This window comes from Gossypium raimondii, chromosome 11 (genome assembly GCF_025698545.1).
Source record: "Gossypium raimondii isolate GPD5lz chromosome 11, ASM2569854v1, whole genome shotgun sequence".
NCBI lineage: Eukaryota > Viridiplantae > Streptophyta > Magnoliopsida > Malvales > Malvaceae > Gossypium > Gossypium raimondii.
This window is the reverse complement of record NC_068575.1, coordinates 17,407,483-17,425,379: the sequence shown is the minus strand read 5'-3', so window position 1 is coordinate 17,425,379 and position 17,897 is coordinate 17,407,483. Positions and strand designations below refer to the sequence as shown.

At 30.8% G+C, this 17,897-nt stretch overlaps 1 protein-coding gene across 1 annotated transcript; it reads right to left on the bottom strand.

The window, feature by feature from the left end:
- Positions 1–12,279: 12,279 nt before the first annotated feature.
- LOC105804419 (membrin-11) lies at positions 12,280–14,900 on the bottom strand. The gene is made up of 4 exons (XM_012637039.2): positions 14,560–14,900; positions 13,576–13,696; positions 13,347–13,496; positions 12,280–12,853 (listed from the first exon to the last, which is right to left on the bottom strand). Exons 1-4 carry the CDS (start codon positions 14,802–14,804, stop codon positions 12,692–12,694), a joined length of 678 nt encoding a protein of 225 aa, XP_012492493.1. The 5' UTR covers positions 14,805–14,900; the 3' UTR covers positions 12,280–12,691.
- Positions 14,901–17,897: the final 2,997 nt, after the last annotated feature.

Genomic DNA, 17,897 nt, shown 5'->3' with positions numbered 1-17,897 from the left:
CCCTCCAAAGAAGATAAAAAATCACGAACAAAGATAATTTCACTATAACGACAAAAACAAAGAATACAAAAAATGAAGATAAAACTAAACCCTTAAACCCGAAATAAGAACCCTCAAAACGTAAATACAAAATTCTCTAAAAGCTTGTAAATGTAACACCCCAAAATTTAGGGTTGGAAGTTTTAAGGTTTGTAGTTAAGGTTTGTGAGTAGGTTGAGCAGTTGAGTTTATTGGCGCGTTTTGGTGTCAGAATCAGCCTACTAGTTCAGAAGTAGTGGGGGTGTTGTTTACTTTTGGGTCCCAAGTTTGAGTCCTCATGTGTATTATAAAGGAATTGATTTTATTCTAGCTTTGATTCTTATTTTGTTTTGTTTTAAAGTTTTAATTAATTATAATTAATTTTATTAAACTTGAAAATATGAAGTTTTCTCAAAAAATTAAGTCACACGTTCTTTCCCCATTTTGAATCATCTCTCTTCACGTTCTTTCTTTTCTTTTTCTTTTGTTTCCCCAATTTCCAGATTTTCTTTTTGAGGGTCTATTTGTTTCTTCTGTTTACCAATTCTACTCTCATTTTTCTTTTGATTTCTACATTTATGTTACTTGCCGTTGGTCGAAGGTTGATTATTCTCGTGTACTCCATTTAATTGATTTCAAAATCGGGTAGGTTTTGACTCTTGGATTAATGAAAGAATTGCTTTGATTTCATTTATGATGTTTAACTGAAGTCTTATAAGTTTAGTTGGTGTATGTAATTGAGGTTTTCGATCAGTTTGATGGAAGCGAATCGGTCAGTTCTTAGCATTTGGGGTCCCAATTTAAGGTGTGTTTTTGAACTACATTGTTTGTGGGTCAATTTATTGATCGACATTCTTTATTTCAGGCTATTTTGGTGTGGTTTCATGACCACACAGGCTTGTGCCACACACAGGCGGTTCACATGGTCGTGTGACATTGGGAATTAAGGATTTTGGATGTTTTTCAGTGCCACACAGCCATGTGGCTACTGTTTGGGGATTTTCTCGATTTTTACACAGACATGTGCCTTAGACACACTGTCGTATCCCTTATCCACACGGGTGTGTGAGTTTTCTACACGACCATGTCTACTCTGCTCCTTAATTTGGCACTTTTGGACAGTGAGTTACACAGGCTACTCACACGGCCATGTAACTCGAAGACATGGATGTATTTATCCTCCATACAGAAATTTCCTTCTTGCACACAGACATGTGCCCCTTCCACATAGCCGTGTTGATCTTCATACACTTAGACCCTTCCACATGGTCGGTGCATACGGCTATGTGGCCATATTTCGCAGATTTTTGTTTTGAGTCATAAACTGTCTGTTTTATGTTTCTGTGTAATTCGACCCTCGGTTAAGCCTTGGTTAGTATGTTTGAGACTCGGTCAAGTTTGGGTTTGTGTATATATGTGCCTTTACGGGCTTTAACTTAATTGTTTGTTTATGTGATGAATAAATCTGAGTTTATTGTTGTTATCATAACTGAATATTGGAATGCAAGTGTAATCAAATCTGAATCTGTTCAACTGGAAATGTGAATGTCTATTTCTGTATGTTTGTCTGCATACTGTGTGTATTTCTTCATTAGCATGAAAATTTTGGGATTTGGTTATGAAGAGAAGGAATATTGATTTGGTATTATTAACTGCAATACTTCTGTATAGCGATTTACCACACTATACTATGCATATGCTAGCTCAGTTGCATATTATTATTTCAGCGGCTTAGTTCCAGATTGTGGTGTGTAGGGTGGATAAGCGTATTATGGTTCTATATAGTGTACAGGGTGGACAGGCCCTCTGTAGCCCTTATGTGGTGTGCAGGGTGGACAAAACGGTGTTTGGTTGGTAGGGAGGGATCTTTGACTTATTGCATTTGTTTTGCATCTGAAAATACGTCTGTTTATGTGAACGTTTGGTTATTGGCAATATGGTTAATGTGTTATAATGTGTTCTGATTATTACGTATGGTTGGGATGTCATTTTTGTGGTTTGGTATGATTTGAGAATATTTTGTTATTTTGAATTACCGGTTTGAGTTTTCATAAGTGATTTTTATACATATACTGTACTGAAATATAGTTGTGTTACTCTATCTTTTACCATCTGTTTATGTTTCGGACTCACACTGAGCTCACATAGCTCATTCCTTTAGTTTCTCCCTTTCAGGTAAGTTTCGTGTTTTGAAGCTGAATTAGGCAACCAGAGGTCTCATATGGATAAGCTTTAAATTAATCAAATAAAGTGTTTCCTGAAATCTTAAATTAGTGGACTGTTTTGGGCTGTAAGTATTTATAGGAACTGTGGTATAAATTTTATGTTGGACTTTCGTAAAATGTTATTTGGACTGAACTTTGGAAACTGTGGATTTTATTTCTGAATGTTTTTTATGCCAATTAAAAACTGTTTCAAAACATAGCTAAGTATTATTTAATTTCCTAAAGTTGAAGTGAACAAAATGTTTTCTTTGATTGAGTTAAAGTTTTTGTTTTCGCCACTTTTGGTGGCCAATGTAACCTCTGGAATTCGGTCTAAACTTTTAGGCCGAGTTTTGGGGTGTTACAGTAAAAGTTAATACCTAAATATGTAATGGGTTATCTTTCTAAGGTGAAAAAGAGCTTATTTATAGGTTAAATCCGCATGTCAAATAATATTAAAATAACCTACACTAATCAGAGTTTGATTGGGACAAATAATCATAATTTGACTAGAAGAAGAAAACTGAGAAAATTTCATAACATGTCACCCCGTCGTGACATGGCCATTGACTCGTTGGGATGTTAGCTATTGTGTCATCATGACGAGGTGTTTCTTCTCGTCGGGACGATAATGATTGTGTTGTCAGGACAACGCCTCTTCTTTCGCTGGGATGTCAAACCTATTTTGGCTCAAATATGATACATAATGTGTAACAGCCCGTTTTGAGTGAAATCAAAATAGTAGTTTTGGGACCACAAATTTGATGTAAAAATATTTATTTTATTATTATTCTAATGTTTACAGCATGTTAGTATTACCGTATAAAAATTTTGTTAAGAAATTTTACTGGTTAAATGCTTATTTTGATAAAAAGGACTAAATCACATAGTGTACAAAAGTAGAGTTCTAGTAGATAAAAGGTATTAAATGGCTATAGAACCTTAAAGTATGAGTCCTTATGTGGTAAAAATACCATTTTCATATTGAGTGGACAAATATGGACATTAGTTATGAAATTTTAAAGGTTTAATGTAAGGTTAGATTAGTAAATTAGTTATTAATTAAGTTAAAAACAAAAGAAAAAAGGTGTCATCTTCCTTAATGGATTAACACCACCAAAATTTTGAAGAAGGAAACCACTATGGAAGCTTAAACATTCGGCCATACTTCTCTTGCTTGCATGTGAGTAGTTTTTGTCTCATTTTTAATGATTTCTATATTTTCGGGATCGTTATAGGTATCTAGCTAGCCCGGGGACTAATTTATAAAACTATTAAAAGATTAGGGTTTTTCCATGAATGAATATAGGTTGTTTTTTTTATGTTTTATGGAAGAAAATGATTATTTGTTGATAGATAAACTACTTTTGTAAAGTGATTTTTGATGAAATTGTCAATTTGAGATTAAATTGAAAAATAGAATTTATACACGGTGAAATTGTGAAATAAATGAAAAGTGGGGTATGTTAGGGATCTATATGAAATTCGGCTATGGTGGGTTAATGGAAAATTTCATGAATTTTCATTTTATGAGCTAGGGACTAAATTGAAATGAAATCAAAATTATAGGGGCAAAAATGTAATTTTCCTAAAATATGAGCTTAGGTTAAATTGAATAAAATAAGTATTTAATTGAGCTGAATTTATTCGTTTAGATCAAGACAAACCTCGTACGGCTTTAGATCAAGGCAAAGATAAAGTTTTAGAATAATCACCTTCGTATCTACGTTTAATCGATGAGATAAGTTCGTGTAATTATATTGTATTTATGTGCTTTTAATTGAATTATACATGTATTGTGGACTTCCAAATATATATACCGATTGCATATCCAACGATGTTACGTCGACTATCGAGCCCCGTTTGAACCTTAGAAATTCATAGGATACAAATAACATGTCATTAGAGTTTACAGGATCAGGGTGCTGGTCTTGAACGTCCTACAAACGACTGAGGTCCAGCATGTGTTGCGGATACTCCACAGCTCGTGTAAGCAACTTCTGTAGCTATGTTTCGACCCACAACTCGTGTGAGCAACCCCATTTTCACAATTCGTGTGAGCATTCTGATTCACAGCTGTGTGAGCATACATGTACAGGATTTGATGGATTACAGTTACATGAGTTAACACACTTTGTGTGAGCTATCCCGAGTATCCAACGATATTCTAAATGGTTCAATGGGCATTATTCGGAAATGAAATGGTAAGAGAATTATATGAGTTAAGACATGTTCATATGTGAGTATCCTTGATATGGTGATACATGGAAATTATATAGGTTGAGATGAGTAATAAATTCAAGTGATACAGAATGAGAATAAATGGTTATACATGTTATGTGCTTATGATTTGTATCATGTACGCTAACATGTTTAGTGTGGATGCTTAGGCTTTGGCCAAGCTTTGGTTGGATTATGCCATGTTAAGCTTAATTTTTATGTGATAAAATGGTAAGTTGAGTTTTATATTATACAAGCTTATTAAGCATTTATGCTTACTTTGTGTTATTTTCCGTGTTTTATAGTGAACCGGAAGCTCATTCAGGTTGGAAGCTTGTCGGAGTTATATCACACTATCCATTGGCTAAATCAGTAGATTTTGGTGTTTCTAAGTTTTAGTTATAATGGCATGTATAGGTGTTTTGGATGATGTTATAGCTATTATGCTTTGACTTGTAAATTTGGTATTTTGAATGATGAAATGGTGTTAAGTTGGCATGTATATATTTGGCCTTGTAATGGTTGTTGTTTGGTGTTTATGGCAACTATATGATGGAAGTTAAAATGGTAGTTAAACATGTTTGTTACAAATTGTCTCTTGATATGTTTGAATGTGGTGATTTGGTATTTTGATTATAAATTACTTATATGGCTAATGGTGCTAGGTGTAAAATAGCATATTAGGTACTTTTGGTGTGAATTTAATTGGTAAATAAAGTGGTAAGTTTTGGCATAAATTTAGTTATAAGTTAGTTGAACTTTTAGCCAAAATGTGCATATGGTTATACTTGTTTAATTGTTATAATTGAGGTGTCTTTTGGGCTTATTGGTTGTATGCTTATGTACCTTAATTGGATAACTTGTTGTAGCATGATTTGGTGCACTTTGGAGTGCTTGATTATGGGTGGAAAATTGGTTGTAGGTGTGTGCATGTTTGGGTGAGAAAAATGGCTTGGAAATGGCCTATTTTTCATCTACACGGCTAGAGACACAGGCGTGTGTCTCAGCTGTGTGTGACACACGGCCAGGTGACACGGCTGTGTGTCTCCTGTAGCTTTCAAAGGGTTGCAAATCAGGTTGTTACACGGCCTGGCACACGGGCGTGTGGCTTGGTCGTGTGACCTAAGTCAAAGAGTTACACGGGCACGGACACGGCTATGTGTCCCTACTTCGAACGTCCACACGGCTTGAGACACGGGCGTGTGTCTCAGCCGTGTGAGTCACCTGCAGTTTGAAAATTTTCATCTTTTTTTGAAAAATTCTATATGTTTCCGATTTAGTCCTGACTTGTTTCTAAATTGTTTTTAGGGCCTCGATGGCTCAAATAAGGGACAATATGTATGTCTTTGTTTGGTTTTGCTATGATTTATGATTTGATATTAAATGTTTAAAATATTTGATTGTTTTGGATCGTAAACTCCAGTAATACTGACGACGGATACGGGTTAGGAGTATTACATAATGCCATACATTCTTTCACAACATTTTTCAAAAACATCTTTTTTTGAAACAAACACTTTTTTTAATCCAACAATAATATCAAAATGACCCTAACTTCCAATCAACTTTTTTTAAAAAAAAAAAGGGAAAGTAGTATAATAAGAAAAAAATAAAAGGAGATGGGGTATTTATAAGAAATGAGCAAGAAAGTTGAAAGAGGAAGGCAACATCACGTGGCAGGCACATGGGAGGTGTGGGTGGGGGCACAGAGCCATGTTTCCGGTGTCTTCTTTTCTTTTCTTTTCTTTTAAGCCTTGAAGATCCAAGCCATTTCGCATTTCTCACGTAACAAACTGTCTTTTTTCCTTTCTATAAGATTTTCGTACAACGTTTCTCAAAGATATCATAATTTTATTTATTTAAAGTATGTTTAATTTACAAAATTATCAACAAAATAAAACATTTTGATATCCATTTAATAAATCAAAATTTATATTGAATTTTAAAAATGTTTAAAATTTAACCTAATTGGAAGTTTCAGTGGACTGTGTTGTAGGATCCTCAAATAGTGACATTCATGGTTGGTGTGCTATACCAACGCATTTTATGACTGTGATAGAAATTTTAAAACCAGTGAATTGTAAAATTAAAAAAATATATATATATATATAGGGATTAAAGTGATGTAAACTTTACTAATGTTATATTAATATGAATGATAAATACAATTTAATTAAAATAGAAAACATATAACACAATAATAAAATTCAACTTTAACCAAGTTTAATGTATCTTTATGGTATACTAAAATATTACATCATCAATAATTTAATGTAATCAAAATATTATTTTATTATTTACTATATTACTTAATTTCCTTTTATAATATTAGAGTTGTACTTGTAATTGTTTTTATTTAAATGTTTGGTAAAATTAAGATAATATCATTTAACTATTTCTTAATATGGAAATAATATTAAAATATAGAAATTTAATTTTAAAAACATGAATTGAAATAAAATATTTTAAAAATATAAATATCACAATAGCATATTGTTTGATATACGTTGTAACTTAATTTTAATTATTAACTGTTGAATGTAGAGTTTTAATTAATTTTAAATAATGTCCACTAAATAGTTCCATTTTAATAATGTATTTAATTTGTAAATGTAGTGATTTTTTTGAAATAAAATAGTGATAAAAGGAAATCATCTTAAAATAGTGATAAATTATTGAATATAAGTAAATTGAAATGATTTATGATAAAGATATAATTTGCAAAACACCATTAAAATTATATGAAAAGCCGTACTGTTTTTCTCATTTAACTACCTATATATTTTTATAATAGTTAAAACAAAGGTCTCTCATACTAAATATTTATTATGGGTTTCAAATATCATATGTGATTTTACGTGTTTAATTTTTAAATTGTTATTTTAATGATTGAACACAATTAGAACATATTAATTTATTTAAAATTTAAATATAATAACAAATTAAATCATACTTAAAACATTTGTATCAATATTATTTAAAAGAATAACTAATTGCAATAAATACCAAAATTACACATGAACTTTGATTTATCGCAATTATACACATGAACCTTTGATTGTAGTTCATATATACACATAAATTTTTATTTGGATTCAATTGTACACGTCTAAAGAAATAATTACATCCTTTTATTTTATATTAGATTAATATAACTGTTTTGTGTATGTAATATATAAATGTAAAATGGTGCTACATCGATATTGTTGTTAGCGTTTTAGAAAATTGAATCAAATTAAAGTTTCATGTATAAAAGCTGTACAAAATCAAAATTCATGTACAATATCGCACATTGGATGCAAATTTCAAGTACTTTTATAATGTTTTAAATCTAGAAATAGTAGAAAATAATTTTAAAAGATGTAAAATTTATAAGATATAAAAGATTGACAAAATAAAAATATTTGTGTTGGAAAAAATGCAGTTCGAATACGATTTTCTTTCACAGTTGAAAAATAAAAAATTTGAAAACCAAGTCATTTTGTGATATTTATAATAATAAACTTTTTCATGAAATAATATAGTACCTATGATTTCTAGCAATAAACGTTTCCGGCTTTCAACCGAACGACCTTCTCGGCTATTCTCATTCCACAAACTACTTCTAGTGTGGGCTCAAACAATTTCAAATCAAACACAGAACCAATAAAATTATTATTCCCGAAAAATAGAATTTATTCTTAGAAATAAATTCCCACTATTTTCGTGCATAATAACAATATCTCAAAGTTGTATATAACTTATGTATGTTTTTAGCCCTATCAGTGTCATCTATTTACAAGGAGAGGAAGTGAAACCCTAGTTAAATTAGTATAATGCATTTAATGTCAATTTAATTAGAAAAAAACCAATCCCCTAGTTGACTTAGGAGAGAGGGGCGACTAATAGTGTGTATTTCCTCTCATATGTATTATGATGGGGATTCAGCCTCTCCTGTATTGAGTCCAATTATATGCGCTTTCTAAACTTTTAACCCCACATTTTATAATTTAATCCAACCCAGTATATTTTTTTTCTATTTCTCAAAATATACATAATTTATTAAATTAATTAATTTTCCAATTAAATGATTTTCTCAACCCAATTCTAATTTTGTTAAAATCATGACAATTTTAAGGTAAAAGAATCTATGAGAAAATATATATAATTTTTACATTTAATAGATTCACAACATAAATTTAATTTCATTTTCGAACTTCAATTATTTAATTAAATAATAATTTGAAAAACTTAAATTAATTATCGGTCATTTTCATACTTAGTGAGAAACCACGTTCACTTTCGAATGTAACACATTTATCTAACTTTATCATTTCTATCAATTTATATTCATTTGATTCAACATACAATTCGTTTCTAGTTTCAATAGGCTAACGGAGGGATTGGTTGGACATATGCAATTAGGGCTCAAATGATATATAATTAAGTTTCAGCTTTTTGTCTATTAATTATAAACTCATTTAGTCACGAAGCCATTCTACTATAGTATTGTGATTGAGCTCTCCCTAATGACATACGATTACGAAAGCTACTCGATTAGTGTTCATCCAATGACCTTGTCATAAGTGTGTTACCCTCATAGGATATCATTAACCTCTTTGGGATAAACTCGTTCTCCCAAATATTATTTTATCTCATGGTAACCATTACATCTTCCTTCATGAAAAGTCAATTACTATCAAATAGTAATTAAGTCATTTATCACAAAGACAAATGACCTGTGACCATGTTTACTTTTCATTATCATATAATATCGATGACAGGATATCATTTACCCATTTATTGGGCTATGAATTCCACTATTATGAATGATGTTACATACTACAGAAGTCATATACCCAACGCACCAACTTTCGGTTCCTTATCTATTCAAATTTAGACTTTTACTTACATCAAAGTATACAAGTCACGCATACATAGTTCATCATACACTCAAGATTAAGGTATGTCACACTATGTCATAAGTGAATAAATCCATAAATGAATAAATCCATAAGTGAATAAATCCACTATTATGAATGATGTTACATACTACAGAAGTCATATACCCAACGCACCAACTTTCGGTTTCTTATCTATTCAAACTTAGACTTTTACTTACATCAAAGTATACAAGTCACGCATACATAGTTCATCATACACTCAAGATTAAGGTATGTCACACTATGTCATAAGTGAATAAATTCATAAATGGATTCAAGATATTTTACTTGGGTCTTGTTCGATGTACTGTCGGTCCAGTCAGTCACATCTATATTGTTATCTTCTAGAAGCCATCCGTTCTGATGCCCAAGACAAAATATCTCCCCAATTGGACTTGATAAACGACATATTAGTCTTTCAATCAGTTTGATCATTTTCGATTAGACTAAGGACATGTTTAGATTCATCTACTAATATAAGTTGTTTTTCCGTATTACGATCCAACCATATAATACCACTTAATATTAGTTAAACATTAGATAATCAGTGAACTAATATTTGCTTCTATTTTACTTTGCATGCAAAAACTATTGAGGATAATATACAAAATGTATTAATGTAATTCATGAATAATTTTATTAAAGCAATCAATTTGAAATAATACAAGTGTACATAGATTGAAATACTAGACTTAGGGTACTAGATCCAACAATATATTCCTAAAAATTAAATTAAAATATTTTAGTTTAAAATAAATACTAATAGCATATTACAAAAATATTTAAACATTATCGATCTAAAGTAATAAGTGTAATTTAATATCAACCATTTGTTTGATTAATATTATTGTTTGTTTAAAGTGATATAAAAAATTTAATTATCAATAGTTAATTTTGCTATTATCATACAACAGTTAGTAATATATTAAAAAATATTTTTAATGTTAATTTAATAATATAATGAATAATAAAGGGTATTATAATTGGTTAAAAATTTCTATCGTGATTTTATATACATTATAATATAATAGATACGCATTTTAACATACAAATATAAAAAATTAATATTTTAATTATAATAGATTTTACTATATTCATAATGTGGGTGAAAATATTATGCAAAAAATTTATAGAGTAAGACTCATTTTTTTTTGGTTCAAGCCCTTCATGTGGATGTATTGTTCAATATATAATAACATAAAAGGAAAAAATTAACCTTAAAATAATATTTATTAGTTTATCAATATTATTATATAAAATTTTGATTGAATTGGTGTAATTAGGTAATGACGCCAACTCGTAAGAAAATTATAAGAATGTCCTTTTATAATTAAAATAAGTAATATTATTTGAAGGTATTTTAATTTTTCAATTAAAACAATAAAACATACATATTGTGATGTTTGAACCACACTAATTACATTAATAAAACTTTTAATTTACCACTGAGCTAAAGCTTTATTTTGATGTTCTTATACATTTTGTTTTCATTCTGCACATTTTGTTACCTCCGTTAGTTGTATATCTATACTATTATTTGAACTCTTGACTGAGTTGGTGTCATTAGTCAACCGAGCACTAACTTGGTTAGGAAATTATGAGAATAGATTTCCGTAATTAAAATAAATAATATTATTCGAGGATATTTTAGTCTTACACATTAAATAAAGATAAAAATGTGCATATTGTGATATTTGAACCCACGTCAATTATATTAGTAAAATTTTTAATTTACCGCTCAATTAAAACTGCATTTTAACATTTTTAGAATTAATAATGTATTTGATTGATTTGGTGTCATAAGTCAACTTGACACCAACTCAAGATTGATGACAATACCATGATAAACAATTCTATTTTTTCATCTTAATAACATACATATTTACTAATTAATTACAAACCACCCATTTCATGTTATTTAAATAGATATTTATGTTTGGGGTGAAAAGATTCCTAGTATAATTAGAAGAATTGAAATGGAAGTATAGAAAAGGGTTTTAATTATTTTATTAAAACTAAAAATAATATGGTTTCCAAATTGAGAATGTGATTTAAGGGATAAGAGATGGGTTCCTTTTATTTTAGCATTCCAAGTACATCGATTTGTACCAAATTTCCTTTCTCTGACTTTGGGCCCCGCGTATTAAATCTTCTACATTTTTAGTACGCAAAATACTACTACTTTCCTTTTAAATATTTGTGAGAAAATAACATTTCCCATATAATTCGAAACCAAAAATATCGTTGTTCTTATTTATTTTCGTTACTTTTATGCCATCCGTTTTCACCACAAAATTATATTATGAATTTATTTTATATACTCTTGAATTACATTTTAAAGTATATTCTATGAAATATTTAAACTGTTTCAATTTAATTTATTTTATTTAAAATGAATAAATTAATAATATAAACATAAATAGATTAAACTACTTCTTTGTTAATAATAAATATAAATGAAAACTGTTACAATTAATTAATTAAATTCGTATTTTATTTTACGGATTACATTTTTAGTAAAGTGTGTAGTGATCCAAATGTATTTCTCTAAAATTTAATTAAAACTTCTTCAATATACCAAATGAATCAAGTTCCCAAATATTAAAATATATTTATCAACCCAATAATCAACAATTATCTTCCATATGATAGCTAATCTTGTTTCAGGTACCAAAAGAAGCATATATAATTATGCTCCAAAGATTATTTATATATTCTATGCTTCACTTGAGAAGATGAAATTAAATATTTGGATTTGAATTTTATTTATTATATAATGATAATAATGAAATGCGTGGGCACATTAGTACAGGTTCAATCTGAAAGATATAAAAACGTAAATTAGTGAAATTAAAAAATATTTTCAAATTTTCAAATTCACACTAGAAAATCTTACTTTTAAAAAAAAATTGAACTTACGAAACCACAAAAATATACGATCTAATCATTAACTAGATTCACAGTCACAGTTGATAGCAAGCAACTTTCGACAACATTTTCTAGCTTCAATTCACTGGCAATGCTTTGTAGCTAAATATGGAAGTGCTTACCGGCACTGTTTCCTGATCCGAATATCAAATTAACAATCTATAATCCTGAATTCCGGATTCATATCCCTCACCTTACCTGTTCTTCCAACTCTTTTTCACATTTTCATATTCCAAATCAACGTCCTCCGTAAATGCACCATCTATTTTTGTCATCTCTTCCATATATCAAAGCTGTTCACGTTAAAACTTGCGCTACTTGTCTTCTTAACATGATCAGAGATCCAGGAAAACAAACCTTTGTGCTTAGGAGGAAAAGTGAATCGAGAAAAACAGCAAATCACCGGGTCCATTTCCAGAAGAAATACACAATGACGACTGTCAAAACCATCCCCACGTATTTGATCCATGTATCAACACGGTTCCTCCTCTCAATGAGCCTCAGGACAGAGTTGGAGAGCCCCACCGTGTTAAGTACATCCAGGGCCTTTCGTTGTGCTCTCTGAACAAAAACAAGACTTCCATTCAAAAACTCAATGGTTGTGACAACTTGCAATAAATATCAAAATGCATCAACCACCACCCTTTTCTTATTTCAAGCAAATGATTTGAGATATCAACAATTTATAACTAGTCACTTAAATTATAGCACCTGGGAATCTATACTGTTGAACAAATAAACAAAAGAGAGTTCACAATCTAGTGCACTCAACTATAGATTAAGAGCGGAATACAGCATCCAATAACTAATCGCTAGTGTCAGAGTAGATATGGATATATGATTGAACGGGTATGTTAAAGGCAGTATTTCCTACGGGTGGCAAAGAAAAGAAACCCAAGTTAACAAAAACCACAACGATTAATAAAACCAATTGTGACTATAACATATGTTGAAACTGTTAGATGTGCAGTGAAATTAACTGCACCTGTTAAATTTTCATTTACATTATTTAAATAGAAATGCATCAGCAAAGGACCTCATTTTCTGTTTATACCTTGAGGCGATCTCTTTGTTCTGCATATTTGGAAAGGATTGCTGTTCCAGTTTCAAAAGATTCTTGCAACATTCGTGATGAATTTCGAACTGATTGCATTGCTTGTGCTTCCTCATCAAAAATTCTCAGGACATGAGCTGACTCCCCATTCTAAGAAAAAAAAGTAAAAAAACTCAAGAAAAGCTAAAATCAGCTCCATTTTCCGACAAGAAGGAAAAGGTTTACATACAGCTCTTCCAAGCAACTCAGCTCTCTCTTTCGCTTCCAACATCCGTCTCTGATTCCTCATAGAATACTTGTCTAAACTATCTTTCAAAGAGTCAGCCTCTTCAGCCACTTGTTCAACTTTTCTGTTTGCCAAATATAAACAGCCTCGAGGTGTAAGAGCAACAAACTAACATAAGTTACAATAACATCAATAAGCATGGTAGTTGGAAATTATCAAAACAGCACTAACCAGTTTCAAACTTCACCAAAACAAGGCACACCTCGTAACTCAATAAAGAAAAAGAAATCTAATCAAGTAGGCATACAATTAATGAATATATTTGTCTAAACTAAAACTATTAGACAATTTAACATAGGAGTCAGACTACTCATAAAGAAGCTTTGTCAGTCAAGTCTTGAGCTCAAAATTGTTTTCTTTTAAAATTTTAGCTGTTGCTTTCATTTTACAGGACAAAATCTTAAATGCTCGCTCTCTTTATATTTGAGTCTATGATCTATGTAAGCAAGAAATTTGATTTCTAGTGAACCTGAAAAGCTAACGTTCGTTGCAATTTATCAAACTTAGTATCAATTGCAAGCTGCACACCATTGTGTTACTGGAATTTGCTTAAATCTGCCACCTCCAACATCCCATGCATAATAATCATGAATAAATAGAGATAAAATGAGTTGTACAACCGAAGCTAAAACACTTTGAACTAAATTCAACTTCTATTGAAGAAAAATTAACTGAAACAATCAGGCACAATAAGTAATTTTCCAAGGAAAGAAAGGATCATCAGTAATAAATTATCCAAGACCTCAATCATTTGAAGATTAAGGATATTGAATCAAATTGACAAATTGAAGACAAATACTGAAATTCTAAAATATAAAAGGATTTACAATAAACAAACTAGAAGAAGATTGACATGTTTAAGAACTAAATAGCAAAATTCCATAAAATAGTGAGAAATGTGATATTGTGTAGGCGTTGGGGTAATACCTTTTCCAGAGATCGCGTTGAGATTTGGCGGGGATAGAACGCCAGAGGCGATCCATATCGGCGCATAGAGAGTGGATCTGAGAGATATCTTTCTTAACGGCGAAGGAGAGTTCAGGAGAATCGGTACCGGAGACGGAGCTCTCGAATCTCTCTAAGCGTTCGACCCCATCCCTTGCTCGAAGAAGTAGCTTTCTAGCGCTTTGATACACTTCCGATAATGTCCCTCCTCCTTCCATCCCCGCCATGCTTGAATTCCCAAAGAAAGCGTGTTCTTGTTTTTCCCTGATAGAAATAAATGGGTGCAGAGCAGGCAAATGGAGATTGCTTTAATTTTTTGTTTTGTTTTTACTGAATTGCGGTTTTGAATTTCTTTTGGCAGGTAAACACATCATTACAGCCTATCATGTACTGCCACGTCAGAAGATACGGCATCCCATCCATATTAGACCGTCACAGCACCCTTGTTATTAAGGGTTTTTCTTTTCTTAATTCACTTTTATACTTAAAATACATTTAATTATTTTATGGATGTATTTAATTTTTATAAAATTAAATTATATTAATTGTTACACTAATTTTTATAAAATTAAATTATACATCAATCCAATTCATATCTATATATCTATCTTTTAGGAGTCATGAGGTTGAATTTCAACACAGGTTTCCATCATCAATCTGATGGCCAATCAGTGCAAGTTATTTAGGTGCTGGAGGATATGCTGCGAACCTACATTATTAATCTCGAATTTGGCTGGGAACGTTATTTACAACTAGTTGTATTTGTGTAAAATAATAGTTTCTAGTCGAGCATTCAAATGGCTCCATATGAAGCGTTATATGGTCGGTGGAGTAGAACACCCTTATGCTAGTCAAAATTGAGTGAAAAGAAGGTAATCAAGCCAGAGTTGATTTAGGAAGCAAAAAATGTAGTTAAGATGATCAGGGACAGATTGAAAGCAACCTCAGATAGACAGAAATCCTTTGTTGATCTAAAGCAGAGGGATATCGAATATGTTGTGGGTGATAAGGTGTTTTTGAAAGTCTCTTCGTGGAAAAAGATTATGTGTTTTGTTCGTAAGGGAAAATTGAGTCCCAGATATATCGGGCCTTACAAGATTGTTGAAAGAGTTGGACCGATTGCTTATCGTCTAGCTTTGTCGTTGGAATTGCAAAAGATCCACAATGCATTCCATGTATCTATGCTCCAACAATATCTGTTCGACCCATCTCATGTTATACTGGTAAAGACAATCGAAGTTCAGACTAATTTAAAAAAACTTGTGCTTTAAAATTCTCAACAATTATCTTTATACACACTTGTAAGCTTTCATTGTACTCATTCAGCTCAAGTGTTTCTCTTTGTATTAGTGCTTAATTTGCAAAAACTCTGATCTTGTGAGGATTACTTCTTAGTTTGCTATTTGTATTCACTCTTTGAGAAGGTTTTGTCTTAAGATTTGGGAGTTTTGTAAAGGTAAACTTTGTCCTCAAAGGTTGTTAGATTAATGAATTTGAGAAAAATCCTTAGTTGTAGAAAGCTAAGGTAGTGGAGTAGGCAATTAGCGTCGAACTACTATATATTGTCGTGTTCATTGTCTCTATTTATTCTCCTAGCTACCAAAAGTTTTTAAAAGGTCAATTCATCCCACTCTTGACAATTTCGAGTTGATTAATCAAACTAACAATTTTCAAATATTGCATAATTCGCTTGAAATTATCTTAGTACTAAAATTTGATATTAATGAAAATATATTTAAAAAATATTTATAATAAAAGAAAACATAGATACTTTGAAACAATGAATGATCCGCAGAGAATATAACATACAATAATTGTGTTTTATTTTTGCAATGAATAAGTTTCCAACACTTTCCATTATTTGTGGGAAATTATTCCTAATGCAATGTTACATTTTAAAGAAAGCAAATCAATCTTGAAATTACATTCCAACGAAGTAAATATTTAAATTCCTTTAAAAGTGATAACTTTCCATTATACCAAACGGCCATTAAAAGTAGTAAAGGAGAAATAAAAGTGAAGGAAGTAAATAATTATATTTGTTTGGATAATTAAAATAAATAAAGGAAAAGAAAATGAAGTAATTTTAACTATTTTATTTGGTTAAACAATGGAAAGAAAACGAAAGCATTAATTATATGAAAATTTACAATTATGCCCTTTTATAAATTTGTTTTAAAAGAAATAGAAGATAAAAAAATATATTTTATTATCTTAATTTTTTGGGTTTCCTTTCTGATAGGGCATTAAAACCACCAAATATAAATTCCTACTACAAAATAATAGTAATTAGTAGTATAAAGCAGTAGGGTCGAATCCACAGGTACTGGCTATCTAAATTCGCCCTTTTCCATGACCAGAACCGATGTTGCAGTCACAGTCATACCCACGACCTATGTGTAGAAATATTGAAAATAAAAAAATGGGGGGTTTAAATTGATTAAGATAAATAAAGAAGAAAATACGAAATTAAAATAAAACAGATTCAAAAATGCGAAAAATAAATAAATTTAAGAAAATAAAATAAATGGATAAATAAAATATTTTTTTAAGCTTAGCCTTAGCCTTGGTGTACTCCAATCTTGAATCGATCCTTGAAATAGATTTTTCTGTCCAAGCAATAAGCTCGTTATAGTGACCAAGAACGTTCCAGTCGCCAACTTTTCCGTAAGTAGTCAATCCCGGTGCAACCTGCAAACCGACTCTTGCCAAATTTTTAATTGCGATACACGTATTCACAATTTAAGATTTTGACAACCTTGCACTCTAAAAAGCCCAACTCGAATCAACGGCCTCAACCACGTGGGTCGTTTAAATCCAATCTCTATCTCGCTTGACAAAATCCAACTGGCTTTTCCCACCTAGGCACGCCAATTTGTTTGTGGGAATTCGAACACAGCACGACCGATTTATCTTCCCAACTGTACGCCAAATAACTCCAACCTAACATGCACTTTTTGAATCGAAGCTTAATCAACTTTAAGAGACGAATTTGTACTATCCCATATACCAGAGAAATAGAAAATATTGCGCTGAGAGGTTTTTTGAGCAAGCTCGTATCTCACGATTGTCTTATTGGAGCAATTTTCAGGCTAAAGCTAAAAAAGGATTTAGTTAATCATGAAAAGAATCATAATAAATAGTTTAAATGGAATTATGGAAAGTGGAAAGGGAAAGTGAAAAGGCCTTGGAAGGTAATTAAATAAAAAAGGTTGAAAATAAAAAAAAATGAATGAAACAGTATGGGAATTGACGATGGAAGCTGGAAAGGAAAGAAAAAAAAGAAAATAACTTAAACCAAGGCCAAGGCCGAAGCCAAA

Coding starts and splice junctions, on each gene's coding strand:
- LOC105804419 (XM_012637039.2), bottom strand. CDS start 14,804: ATGGCGGGGATGGAAGGAGGAGGGACATTATCGGAAGTGTATCAAAGC. Junction 13,697..14,559: donor CAACGCGATCTCTGGAAAAG/GTATTACCCCAA, acceptor TTTGGCAAACAG/AAAAGTTGAACAAGTGGCTG. Junction 13,497..13,575: donor CTGAGTTGCTTGGAAGAGCT/GTATGTAAACCT, acceptor TTTTTTTCTTAG/AATGGGGAGTCAGCTCATGT.